This window comes from Melospiza melodia, chromosome 2, assembly GCF_035770615.1.
Source record: "Melospiza melodia melodia isolate bMelMel2 chromosome 2, bMelMel2.pri, whole genome shotgun sequence".
In the NCBI taxonomy this organism is placed as follows: Eukaryota; Metazoa; Chordata; class Aves; order Passeriformes; family Passerellidae; genus Melospiza; species Melospiza melodia.
The window spans coordinates 127,634,754-127,648,826 of NC_086195.1; the positions used below are offsets into that span (position 1 = coordinate 127,634,754).

General features: G+C 38.8%; 1 protein-coding gene across 1 annotated transcript in view; it reads left to right on the top strand.

Moving 5' to 3' along the window:
• COL4A1 (collagen type IV alpha 1 chain) overlaps positions 1-14,073 on the top strand; it is a 120,582-nt gene that overhangs the window by 59,496 nt on the left and 47,013 nt on the right. Inside the window, exons 3-14 of the mRNA XM_063149962.1 lie at positions 6,566-6,655; positions 6,746-6,790; positions 8,289-8,333; positions 8,440-8,502; positions 8,605-8,658; positions 8,806-8,832; positions 10,178-10,261; positions 10,374-10,436; positions 11,053-11,088; positions 11,639-11,680; positions 13,284-13,373; positions 13,971-14,006. Coding sequence (XP_063006032.1) covers positions 6,566-6,655; positions 6,746-6,790; positions 8,289-8,333; positions 8,440-8,502; positions 8,605-8,658; positions 8,806-8,832; positions 10,178-10,261; positions 10,374-10,436; positions 11,053-11,088; positions 11,639-11,680; positions 13,284-13,373; positions 13,971-14,006 — 675 coding nt within the window. The remainder of the gene's footprint in view (positions 1-6,565; positions 6,656-6,745; positions 6,791-8,288; positions 8,334-8,439; positions 8,503-8,604; positions 8,659-8,805; positions 8,833-10,177; positions 10,262-10,373; positions 10,437-11,052; positions 11,089-11,638; positions 11,681-13,283; positions 13,374-13,970; positions 14,007-14,073) is intronic.

Here is a 14,073-nt window from a genome sequence, read left to right on the forward strand (position 1 = left end):
GGGAGAAGGAGCTGCACAGTGAACACCATGGCAAAGAGATCACGGGGAAGAGAGTGCTGTTCCCCAGCAGCTCTTGGGGCGGCCCTTTGTTGTCACACATGTCAATACAGTGTAGAGCAGCCCTGGTAGTGCTGGAGGTTGCTCAGGGCCTCAGCCAGCCTGGCAATGTGAAACTGTCATGGCTGCTCCTTCTGCTGGCCATGCCAAAAGTGCTGCACTCGTGTTTTCGTGGGACTGAGTTCTTTCAGATACTTCCTGACAATGAAGAATCCAGATTTTGCTGACTCTCCCCCCCTCTGTCTGCCTTAGCCCCTCTTCCACTCTACTTACTGTCAGGAACTCGGCTCCAAAACTTCTGGGTGAGCCAAGATCTTTACAGAGCTCCTACACAGATTCTTTGCATGTCTGCAGAGTTATGTTTGTGTAATTAATTGCTTGTTACTTGTGTGGCTCCAGAACTGTATAGCTGTGGTGCAGATAGATTCTGCTGAAGAATGTGCAGTGGGAATTTTGTAATGTCAAACATGCTCAGTGCATTTGAGGACACATTTCCTGTAAGCATATAGCAGTAATTCTGCTTGACTGATATCCACCTCACACTTTCAATAAAATACTGAAAATGCTAAGTGCAGCTGAGGACAAACAGATGACATTTATTGTACATGTTTATTTTATTCCTGACATATATTCCGGGCCAGTGCTCCCTCTGGTGGTTAAAAATACCATTTTAATAAAGAATTGGCTATTCTCTGTGCCTTCTCTAATGTAACACTGAGTAACACTGAGCCAATTACAATTCTCTAACACATGTTTAAAAAGAGTGTTGAGAGAAACACTGTGACTTGAGAGCCACACTCAGGTTGCACAGTGCTGTTTCCCACTGTGGGCTGTAATTACTGTAATTACTGGTCCAACACCTTGGAGCCAATTCACTGAGTGCTTGTAGATACATCAGCTGAAGGAACAAACACAGAGCCTGCACACACCTCTCACAGGGCTGGGGATGGGCTGGGTAGAAGCCATGCAGTCCATTGCTGTGGATTTCATGAGGTCGCACTGGAGCATCAAAGTGTGATGACTGTTTTGAATGGCAGCTTTTCCTGTTAACAATCAGGCTTTTTTTTTTTTTTTTTTTTTTTTTTTTTTTTTTTTAAGTCTGTTTGGAAATTGCATTGCCAGTTTACATCTTGAAACAGTTGCATTTATTTGCCAAGTATGCCCCTGGTAGAATTTCAGTTCACTGAATGTTAACTTTTGGGAACAGGATAGCACGTGTGTTTGTGGGAAGAATTCTGAGTTTATAACACGTTGGAGTCAGCAGTGACAGTGGTCTGAAGGCAGCCCTCTGGCAAGGCCAAGGATTTGTTGGCTCCCAGCTCAGTTTCCCTTGCAGTGAAGGCGCAGCTGAGGAGCTGTGGTGGAGGAGCTCCAGCAAACCCCACTGTGCTGGTGTGAGAAACTGCTCTAGCTCCATTCCACCTTGTGTCCTGCTGTGTGCTCCTCACATGGGCTTTGGCAGCTGCCTGGCCACCTGGCTCAGCTCACAGAGGCCAGACCAAGTTCACTCACTAGAGAAAAGGGAGTAAATTTAGTGAGCTGAACTGTCTGAGGGAATCATACCAGGTGGTGTAAAGAAGGGTGAGGTGGCATCATCCCTTTAAAAGGAGAAGAGCCACCTTTGCTGGGTAGATCAGTTTAGCTGTCCTGTGACATCTTTCCCTTAGACTGAGCTGTATGCATTTTCAGCTGAGGGACAGACACGTGTCTGTCCTGCTGTTTCAGCTGCTGGGGGATCTCTGGCAGAGGCAAATGTTAAGAATTGAAGCATCTTTCAAATGGCTTTGGGAAGATCTACACATTATTATTCACCATGTTCCTGAGTCTCAGGAGAGCCTGAGAACATCATGTTTGTACAGACACAACACCCTGTGAGCCCACACTTTGGGAAGCAGCTGATTTATATCCATGTTACCAGTCTCTCAAGCCTAAAACCTCCCAGTCCAGTAGTCCCTAGGCAAAGTAATAGGGGAAATAATTTATAATGGGGTGGTGATTATTTCCTCCCCCTCAGCCCTTGATATAGTACAGCTGAACCTTCTGAAATGACTTACTTTATGTGACTCTCTTAGCAATCTGCGGTTGTTCCATGTGCCAAACAGCATTTCATTGCTAATTTGGAAGGGTAGGTGTCAGAAAAAAACCCATCAGGTCATGCAGTTCAGCTCTTAACAGGTTCATGTCTGCTTAGAAGTCTATTCAATTTTAATTTGAACTACCTAATGCAAAGGAATTTCACAAAAGCTGAGCTAACACAGACATTTTGCTTATTAAATGAGTACAATGGTGACTGAGCACTTGCTGTCTTTTATGTAGCACTTTCACATTTTCAGCAGTTGAGTGGCAGAATATTCATTTTTGTGAGCTGAGTAATGTATTCTCCTTTGTGCTTTCTGACAGCTTGCATTGAATCAGCAGAGGTACAGATGACATGGTTACATCTGTTTCAATTTTTGAGTCTCATGAATTGATTTGTAAGAAGCAGAAGCTCTTTCAATATTACTTGCCAAGATTTTGCAGCTGCGAATATTGGAACTTGAACAATACATAACCCTTGCAGTCAGAGTCTCATGTTCTTCATGCATCACAGCTAAAAATCTCAGAGCTGAGTAAAAAAAAAGTGGGGTAGCAGTGATGACCTGGTGCTTGCCAATTTATGCAGTGTATGTGCTTAATGAGTTGCAGCATGAATGTAGCACAAGCACTTTATTGTTGGACTGTTTGGCTGGAATATTGAATGAAGGAAGGAACAGGCAGGCAAGCAGGGGAAGGATGCAGCAGATCAAGTGTTTCCTTGCAAGGTCAAGGCATCTTCAGGACATGCTTATGTCTGTTGTGTACAGCATAATAAGTGATAGCTCCATGTGATCTCAAAGTTCCAAGTGAGCCATCTCAGGTAGGAATGCAGCAATGGGACTGTTGTTACCTCAGTGGTCTGTGGGGTCTGATCTACCCAGTGACATTAGCATAGGATTTTACAGTTTAAGGATGTAGAGTTTCTGTACTGTCTTGCTCACTGTAGGTGCTCTGAATTTTACTGAAATTTAATGTAGTATCACTGATGCAAAAAAAAAAAAAATGATGGAAGTTTGTACTAACTCAAACAAAAGTATTGAAGTAAAAGCTTTATTTGTTAGTCCTTACAACACCAATCGTTTTCTAAGGCTGTTGTACAGAGGAAGACTGATACCTGGACTAAAGAAAGGAAATGGAACCCAGAAGGCATCCCTAAGGTCTCTTACTGGGTCTCAGTGGAATAGGTTGCCCTCACTTCTCTGAGTGTCCATGGGGGGCATAGAGAAGTAAAATCCTATTAATTGTCTAGCCTAAAACTGCAGAAATTTGGACTTATAAACAATCTTTAGTTTGGACTATTTACCCTGAGCTTACTTTGCAGTAAAATCAATTGGGAAGGCAGAGTAGAGGGAGAGGTGTTAGCAGTGTGTAAGTCCATGATTCCCTACAGGTTGCATGCAGAGAGGGATCCAGCAGCTCTCAAATGTTCAGTCTCTTTTATGTTTCCTTCCCTCTTGCAAAAAAATGAGCTCAGTTCCAGAAGGAGAAATCATGAGTCTGCAGGCTTTGGGGTGGTACAGACCTCCACATGCTCAGGAGTTATATTTTCCAGGCCTTGGAACATCCAGTACCTTGACTGGGTGTCCAGAAGTTCTGGACAAATAGCCAGTTGTTTTTCTTCTTGGCCTAACAGTTTAAGTAGGAAAATAAAAATGTTTCCAGGGAAACCTCAATGTATCTTAGCTCGAAGTGACTTGTTGTGCTCCTCCAGCTGTTTTACCCCTCAGGCAGGGCAGCCTGGAAGGTTGAAGATAGCCTTAAGAGAATTGACGATAGTTGCCTTAGAAGTTGCAAGTTTTTATGTATTTTAAGCCTTTAGGTAACCTCCTTGGCCAGCTGAAGCAGTCATTCCCTTAGTAAGTGATTTACAGGCCCTTTTACAGTTCCAGAATGGTCAAAAGGACCAAGTGAAAATCTGATCTGTAAAGCTCAGTTTTAACTTTCCTTAAGAATGCAGGAAGGACTATTTTTCTGTGTTGCAGGGTGCAGTGGTTCAAAGTGAAATCCTCAGGGGCAGAACTTCTGAGTGCAGGTGGTGTGAGCTGTGTTACACATTGCTGATGTGAGTCACCTATGGTGCACAGGGGGCATATTTATCTGTGGCTGTCAAAATAATCTCGTTTTCTTCTCACTTGCACATGTTGTACATTCCTTCAGCAGTGGAAGACCCTCTTGTATATACTTGGGTGTCTTCTCCTTCCTTAGCCTATCTCGCAGCAGGTCATGAGAGCAAGTGCCCAGGGTTCAGTGGGAAATTCTGGTCTGAATGGCAGAACAACTGATGAGGAATGCTTGTGACAGCAGTGCAAATTAGCCAGTCAAAGTATGGGTTTATGTTAAACTCTTTAACTTTACAGATATATTTCAGCTTGTTGATTATTTCAGCATTCATTCAGAGACCTCCATCATGATGCATTCTTCCTTCAAATATTTTTCAAAACAATTTTAGTTACTTTAGAACTTGGACTTTGTACCTCTACAGCTGACCTAGAAACATATTTCTCCAGCTGTTCTGATGTTTGCTTTGTTTTGCTTTGTTTTCTGGTCTAGCACACTGCTTCAGATTTGGCTCAAACCAAATAAAGAATTCTCAAACCATGATAAAATATTGGAAATTACATAGAGGAGGTCATGCCATTTCAGCACTTCAAGGAACCGTTTGCCTCAGAAAGTGCTCTTATACGGAAAATTTTATTTTTGTGGGGAGATGGAGAGGAGAAGCAGCAGGATAATTTTTTCTATCAGGAATTTTAAATAAATTAATGCTATTTTGATTTTACTCCCTTGTGCTCTTATCATCTCAGTTTGAGTTTTCTCCCTCCCTCCTTGGCCCTGCTCTTCATACCCATCAATAATGTCCCTTTCCCCTTGTCTCTTCATTTTAACAAAATCCTGGACAAGGAACTAAGAAACAACACCAGCCCAGTAATTCCACAAATTTTCCAATTCCTCTCGTCTTCTGACACTATAGCACCATGTCTGCTGGTTATCACTCAGTTTCCTCTGTCTGCATGTCATAACTTTTTCATTGCAGGATGCCTGTAATACTTCCTGGACAAATGAGCTCTCCAAGACTCCAGTGTTCTCATGTGCGCTCAGTCCTCAGCTGACCTCTGAGTAGCCAGCATATTTCTGGGAATTTTTGTCCTCAGCAAACAGGAGAAAAGTTTATTCTTAATTGCCATCCTGAAATCAAATACTAAATTGGTTGTTAATTCTGAGTTGCAGTTTCGTCTGTCACTGTTTCACTGAAAATCCTTAAGTCTCTGTACTCTCCTTTTATGTGGGTTCTGAACATTGTTAATTTTATTTTCTTTTTGCAATCCTTTGAAAATGGCTGCGTTTTGAGTTTCTTATGCAGGTGCCATGTTTTTAGCTGTTGTCCAAACTTGTAAAACTTCTTCTTTTCAGTTTCACACTAACCTTTTATTCATCCAATATTCCCACAGTTTTTGACAGGATGAAGTGTTTCTGCTCGTTTCACATCAGGCCTTGAAAGGACAACTTTGGTTACTTCCTGCATGGAACCAGTGGCTTTTGATTTGCTTGATTTGCTGTTTCCAGGGATTGACATGCATACATTTTTCCCTCTCTCCCTACGTGTAGGTTTTGCATCTTTTATTCAGACAGTTTTCCTGTTGGTTTCAGTGGGAGTGCAAATATAGTTGAATGTATAATAGCTGCAATATTGGTCTAGAATGTGGATAGGTTTTCTGCCTCTAGATTTATCTGATTTAAATACGTTTGGAACTATAGAGAGAGGGACAGCACAGATGTCCCATACAGCATTAAAAGAGAATCAAAAGGATAACACATATACAAATATAGTTTTGTGTTCAGCTTCTTGGGAAGATCCTGTATCTTGAAGCACCCTGTTTCTGAACCACCCTGAAATTCAAGTACAAGTGACAAACCTGGTCTCCAAAACCTGCTGTGTATTAGAAGAGTGGTGTTTGCTATTCATACACTAGTTCACCAAACAGTGATATTTGTGGTTTTCAGAAATTTAGTTGCTGATTTGAGCTGTTAGATTTTCTTCTGGGACTTAGCAGCCTCTCTGGAGGAATGCAGGTAAGTTTTATTAGAGGTAAAGTGACCTTCCTGTTACCAGGAGAATAAATCTGCTATGAAGAGTGCTATCCAGGAAAAAAGGTTTAACTAATATTTAAAGAGTGCTTTTGTGTTTTGCCACACTCAGCCCCTGCCAATTTATTATTGAACCTAGTATTTAAACTATTATTTAAATTTATTGAATATGAATATTTCTTTATTTATAATAATCCTTCTTTCAAGTACCAACATGAACTCTTTGCTGTCACATCTAGCTTCTTGCCACTTGCCAGGTTCCTTGAGCACAGAAATGGGATATGTGAGTTACTTGAAGAAGGAGCTTCACTTGTGTAGTTGCTAATTAGTTTTTCTTCTTCTACAGGGAGAAAGAGGCTTGCCGGGACTACAGGGTGTGATTGGGTTTCCTGGAATGCAAGGACCTGAAGGTCCCCCTGGGCCACCAGGGCTTAAGGTAAGAACTTCAGCTTTAGTATTCAAAACAATCAGATTTCCCTAAATTGCTGTCTCAAGAAAAGATAAAGCTTTCTCTTTTACTTTTCAGGGTGATACTGGAGAACCAGGACTGCCAGGAACAAAGGGAACAAGAGTGAGTTCTCTTACTTTCTTGCAATTCTGATGTCTTTGGGTTTGGCTGCCTTCAATTGCAAGAGGAAGTCTCTGAGTTAATGAATGACATCCTCTTGAGCTGCACAATAATTTCAAAATTGTCACTTTTACCTTTGATTTTCTCACTGCATTGGATAGCCATTACCTTTGTTAATTTGCATTGTTACCTGATACTTATCACTGTGTCAACAGCACTGGTTTTAGTGTGCCTCTGATATCTTCTTGACATACCAAAAGGCTTTTTTCCAGCTTCAGAATGAACCAACCTTATTTCCTCTTTCAAAATTCTCCTTTATATTTGCCATCTACCCTTGAAGCACTCCAGCAGAGAAGCTGACACAGTCATGAGCACATATGAGCAAATTAAAGCCAGGGACAAAGATTTCTTAACTTTGCTAGATGAGGCTCTGAATATCTGTGATCTTCCTGTTGTCATTTCTGTTAAATGGGGCACTTATATAGCACTTCTTTTAATATATCGTGTTGGCCAGGGCCATACCTCTTGGGGTTTTTTGGGGTGCCAAGCTCTTTCTGAGAATTTTCACATTTCCTACTGTCATGATGAAAGAGGATTCAAATGTCTTGGCCAATAATGATGCATACATTTTCAGCTATACCCTCTTGCCCACCAATTCTCCAAATGCCTTTTCAGTTTTGTTCTCCATTTGCCTGCAGTTGTTGCGGCAAATAGAATTTACTGAATTAGCTGCAGTTTATGAGGTGTTACAGAGAGGATATTCTGCTAGATCAAGAAATCCATATTTCAATCCATGATGTTCATGTTGACCTGGGGTATCCTGAGTGTTAATATAAATTGGCACCTCCTGGCAAATGTATTTGTTTGCTGCAGAGTAAGTAAAATGTATTTTAGCAATTATGAAGTTTGAAAGAAGCAAATGCACTGTCTGAGCTGAGGATTCCCATACACCTTTTCTGCTTCATAATACATGTTTTAGGAAATGCTGCATGGATAAGTAAGATAATAGTGTGAAAATTATGTGCCAACTTAAATGCCTGATTCATTACACTGAAAAGCTGTTCAAGGAGAAAGAATTATCTCAGCTGGTAGGATTTTTGATAGTAAGAATGAATTGATACACTCAAGAGTATGAAAGACAGAGAAGCATCTTTATAGTGTGTTAACATTATCTTCTGCTATGAAGAGATGCCTACAGTAAATTTCATTTTGGGAACAATGTTTCTGAGAAGGGAACACCTGTGAATTCCTTTTTACCTCTACATGAGGCTCTGATCTAGTTCTTACTGCTTAAAAAGTTAAAGAAATATAAAAGGTTACTTTCAGTTGTTCATTACTAAGGTGACATATTGAAGAGATTTTGAAGATTAGAGATATTTTGTAAAGAAAGTTTAAATGCTACTGATTTTTGCTGTCAGCATTGGAGATGCAAATTGGGCTGCAGCTTGTCCTTGCTGTTTTGTGGATTTGTCATTTCAGTTTGTGTTTTTCTCAATTGCAGGGCCCCCCAGGAGTATCAGGCTTCCCAGGAAACCCAGGCCTTCCTGTATGTATTAAATATATAGTTTTTACAAGGAATATCAAACTTTTAGTCTGGATCTGGTCTGGATTATTACTGATATTGCTAATCTCTTTCCTTTCTCTTCATGCAGGGCATTCCTGGACAAGATGGCCCTCCTGGTCCACCTGGCATTCCAGGATGTAATGGCACAAAGGTGACATTTGCATATGTTTATAACAGCATCTTTGTGTTGAAATTAAAAAAAACCCTCAAACATATGTTCCCTAAACAAAACAAATTTTTCTGTTCTCCTTAGGGTGAAAGAGGTCCAGTAGGTCCCCCAGGTGTACCAGGTCTGACTGGAAGTATAGTAAGTAGATTCTTTCCTCCTTCCCTCACTTTTTTAAGGCTGATTCTTGATATGCAAATATATCTATAGAAAATGATATTGAGTTTAAGATGTGATATATACAATATTGAGGAGCAGTAACAACAACTATGTCTGTTTTTTTCACAGGGACCTCCAGGACCTCCTGGAATGAAGGTAAATTTTACTCTTAGAGTATTTCTATCCTGCTTCTAAGAATAAGAATTTGTGTGATCTCTACACCCCTTAAGACTAGCAGCAGTCTTTACTTAAGGACTGAAAAGTTGTATTGCCTTGTTTCACTTTGTACTCTGTTTTCCAAACCACTAAATAAAGACAGTTGGGTGACCTCCTCACTTTATAACAATTGGACATATGTGTTGTTCCATGCAGGTCTTAAAAGGGTAAATGTTATATGGATTACAACAGAAAAGAAGCAGTACATGTCATTAATTATGCATGAACACTATGGTGGCCACCCAGTTGGGTATAAAAATTTAGATGGGTTTTATAATTCAAACATTTGGTTTTATATTGACATTTGATGTATCTAAAAAGTTTCACATGGATGATGTTTGTGGAAGAAGGTCCTACATATACCCACAACATGAGAATCATCCAACACATACTAGACATTTTTCATATAGACAAAAAATCAGACTAGCTAAGTAAGTATCTGAGTGCATTTTGTGAACTGGAGAATGAAGCATTGAATGACACTCAAGAGCCTTTTGTCTTTAAAATGAACAGATATTATCTGGAACTGTAAGCTAAATATAAGTCTAAAAGTAATCTCAAATTTGTAATGACATGACAACCCAAGTTATTAAAACGTCCATTTCTCATACTCTCACATGGAAAGAATTGATTCATTATAGAAACTGAAGTACTCAGATGCTTCTTCCCTAGACATTTATGCATAGGTACAGAACTGAAATAAAATCACTTACCATATTGTAACTTTGTACAAAAACACAGGAGAAATATGATTTTTACTCTCAAAAGAAGGAACATAACAAAATGGATGGCAATCAGAATAATTTTCTAAAGAAAGACTTTCTAAAGTGTATTCCTTTCCTGGAGAAAAAGAACACGTAAATGGCCTTTATGTCAAAATTAGGTGTAAGCATGAAGATCTCAGTGGGGGAAGGAGATTGTGAGGTTACCACTCCTCTCAGTAGCCAGGCCATATGATCCAGTTGTGTGGTGACACTGTAGTAGTGATAGATTTCATGGAAAAATCATTCTGACTACCCATTACAATACAGGAAATGAGGTATGAAGGTAGTTTTGGTACTGAAATCTCTTCAGGATGCTTTAGAGTACATTTGGCAATTAAGGTCTTAACTTTTAATATCTCTATGAGCTGAATTCTAGCTGAATTAAAAGAAACAAGGTGATTTTTTTAAAGTCAGCTTTCCAAACGATTCCAAAGTATGCATAGCTACAGCTCTCCTCTCCTGGTGAGTTTGAATGTATTTGAATTTATGCTCAAGACTTACTTTTTCCATTCTTATTATAGGGAGATCCAGGTGAAGTGATTGGTCTTATAGCTCCTGGTGTGCTAAAAGGTGAAAAAGGGTTTCCTGGCCAACCTGGACTGCCTGTAAGTAAAAATGATGTTGGTATAGCAGTGAATTTCAACTAAAATTGTATCAGTATCATGAAATTACCATGTAAGTATCACTTTCTTATGATGTCATTTGAATTTTTCGTAGGGCCCACCTGGAGCTTCAGGTTTTCAGGGACCAATGGGACCAATGGGCCCTCCAGGAGACCCAGTAAGTTTCCTTTCACGGTCATTTGCACTTCACTTAGAGATCGTTATTGCAGGACCGTTCTGGAAATTGTGTGTAGCAGATCTTGGTTGGGATTTGGGAAGGATAAGGTGTGATTCCAGACTTCATGTTCAGCCTTCTAAACTCTACCATGGCAGAAATTACTGGGCAACATGGCTCTTCAGCAGCAGCTGCTCCTACAGTCCTCTTCTCTTCTTGCACTCTTGGAGGGTATTTTTGTGGGGGAGAGACTGTAACTCTCCTCGGTCGTCCTTTCCTCTCTTCCCTAGTTTAATTTATAGAAAATAAACTACATACCAAGCATCCAGATCAAAATCCAAACTTTTGCTGAGGTTGTTCTTGTGGGTAGCAGCACTGAGCATTACTGTGGAAGCACATTATCATCTATCTGTTATTATAATAATTAATGAGATATCTCAGATTCACTTTGTTACTCTTTTTTTATTCTAAGTTGTGAATTATGCTCAACAACAGCAAAATGAAATTACTGGGTTTAATGAAAAGATCTGCCTTTTTGCTGTTTTCATAGCATAAGACATTATTCCACTTAGTGTACTCATTATTCCACTTTAGTTTACTAAAATGTATTGTCTTGTAGGGTCCCCCAGGGCCACCAGGACTTCCAGGAGAGAAGGTAAGACTCTTTAATACAAATATTAAGTCCATTTGTTTATTTATTTTGCATACCAGATCCTCAAAACTCTGAAAACTAATGTCCTAAATGTGTGGGGGGTTTTTTTTATACTTAGGGACCTATTTCTGTGTCTTAATGAACGTCATAAAGAGAGATTTTTTACCCTTTTTTTTTTCAAATTGGTCTAGCCCTGTTATCTCACTTAATCAAATCAGTAGTAATTACAGCATTCTCTGCTTATGCAAATTAATTTTAAAGTGTCAACATTTTCACTAAGTGTTGGGTAAAAGAGCATATTGACCATAAAATTATTTGATGAATTTCAATCTTATTTTTCACCAGTTGCTGTGACACAGGGCTTAAAAAAAGCAGGGGAGTTAAGACATGATTATTTATTTATTTCACACATGCATTTAAAAGATATATTCTGTCTTTTATATTCTCCCTTAGCATTTGACAAGTACATAATACCTTCATATGTTCATCTGTATGTATGTATGCACTGCAAAAAAAAAAAAATTGACTAAGTGTGTGTAATTTACATTTTCAGGGCTACATGGGCTTGGGCTTTCAGGGTCCCAAAGGTGACAAGGTAGGTCTCTAGTAAACTTCTAGAGAAAAACTGTCAGAAATATTCTTGATACTTAGTTTTAAATGAAGAAAACTCATGAAATCAATCAATGGAGAAAATCAATGCCGTGATTTTTGGAAGACTTGAGTAAATCTGTAACTTACACCTAAATGAAAAGTCATGAGCAGCAACATTTTTTAATGTTGATGTTATACCTGACGTTAATTTAGGTCGCCATCCTGTTTTCCAGCTGTGCCTGGAAAGCTGCTTTAATTTGCAGTGGGCAGATCTTGAAACATTTATTCTGTATATTAGGACTCACCATGAGATTTTTAAAAAATCAATTTAGCTCTAAGGGATGAGATTTAATGTACTGTTCAGAATGATCAGAATTAATTGTTGTAGGACTCTAAAGCCTGTCTGCCTTATTTTGTTTTAGTCATGCACACATTTGAAGCAGATCTTTCAGTTGTCCCCTTTTATTGGGTTTTGACACAACCAGGAAGAGGTTTCAGAGCACATAGAGTGGTTTACTTTTGAGTGAATCTAAGCCAAGAGATGTGCTCCAGGATCCCATTTATTCTCTTAATCAGCATCAAATGGGAGGTAATACATGTCAGCTTTAATCTGTCACCTCTCACACTGAGAGGTCTAGGCTAAAGTGCCTTATGTTGTGTTTGTGGGAGCCAAGAACTGCATGCATTCAAGGGCTATTCAGTAAATTCATAATGTGTCTGAGCACTTCTCCAGAAGCTTTTCATGAGTGTCATTGACAGAGGGCTTTTGCAGTGTAAGTAAATTATATTACTTAGGTAGGATGTTTTTGTTTTTTGTTTGGTTTTTTTTTAAACCACCACCTTCTTGATAGATTTTGAGTCAAAATTCCTAATGGATAGATTTTTTGTGACATGACACATAGTTGAAATTAATTTGTTATCATGAAATTTATTGAAAAATGTTGGAAAAGGTGACATAGAAGTGTGTGGAGATTTCCTGGACTCTACAGGTTTGTCTTTAGCAAAAGAAAAGTGGTATTGCTGTGCATTACTGCTTGACAGAAATTTATGGAGTCTGTTCAGAGGTGTTTTACTGTTAAAGATAGACCTTTTGCACTATAGAAGGAGATGATGCTCAGACCCTGTAATGGACACATGCAGACTAAAAAAGTCATCCACAGTTATCATCTTGAAGTTGGCCTTTATGGACTTCCATAAAACTTTTGGAGCACTGTAAACTTGGGTAACTTTTTCCTTTAGCCATTGGCATTCTGTACCTGACCTCTTTCCTCCTAATTTCCTTCCTCCTGAAGGAGGCACTATAAAACTTAGGTACCATTGTTGTAATTATTTGCATAAGTTTGTATTGGGTTAATCAGTCTTGACCTTAAGAGTAGATTCGGAGGTCTACTCTTAAGGGCAGTCTCTGTTGGTAACCAGTTACACAGTAGTGACTTCTGTAACCCTTTGTCTTGCTGATTTTGTTGAAAAAAGAATTTTTAAAGAAACCATCTAGCTATATTTTTTAAAAGCAAGTGCTAGTTCTCTTTAATGTTACTGGTCTTAGCCATACTTGATCTCAGTGTCATTCTGTTTTCAATGGACAATTCTGGATTTGCTATTGACAGGGAGAACAAGGGGTAAGGGGGCCCCCAGGACCCCCAGGACCAGCACCTCATGTGAAAGAAAAAGGGAGTGAAATCATAAAGGGAGAAAAGGTGAGATACTAAATGATTAAACTTCTTGTACTTCTCATTAAAGTATAATCTATAGGAATTAGCAAATAGAAGTGACACAGGAAAAAGAAAATACAAAGTCACCTAGAGCAAAGTTTTCAAAAATTTCTGCCTGCTTTACGTTATGGAGGAGTTTTAATTTTCATTCTTGAAGTCTCTCTAAAAAATACACAATAGATGGTAAATGCATCAATAACTGCATAAATAGGTAAGCAGCAAATGACTTTCTGAGGAAGGAGGATTGGTGAGGATAGGATATTGTAAAATATTCAGAAGGTTTGAATTAAGTAGCATATACTCAACTTTTCATACACACATTTGTGAAATCTTAGTGCTAATGAATGTTTCAATTACTGAATTAAGCAGTCAAAGCAATATATACTAGTAAAATAAACTAGCTTAATGGATTCACATTTGACCTTTGTCTAAATTCTTGCATATCATACTATTAGGCATAGCTCTTGAAGTGGAGAACAGGATTAAATGTGCTTTTGCTGAAATGAAGAATTATTTACAACCTAAATGAATAATGTTTAAGTTTTTGTTTACTAATTTACATTTTTTTTATAATTTCATTAGGGTGATCCAGGTGAAAAGGGTGAACAGGGAATCCCAGTGAGTATTGAGTTATTTTTTTTACTACAATAAAAATTGTAAAGACTCTGATAATACCACTGAATAT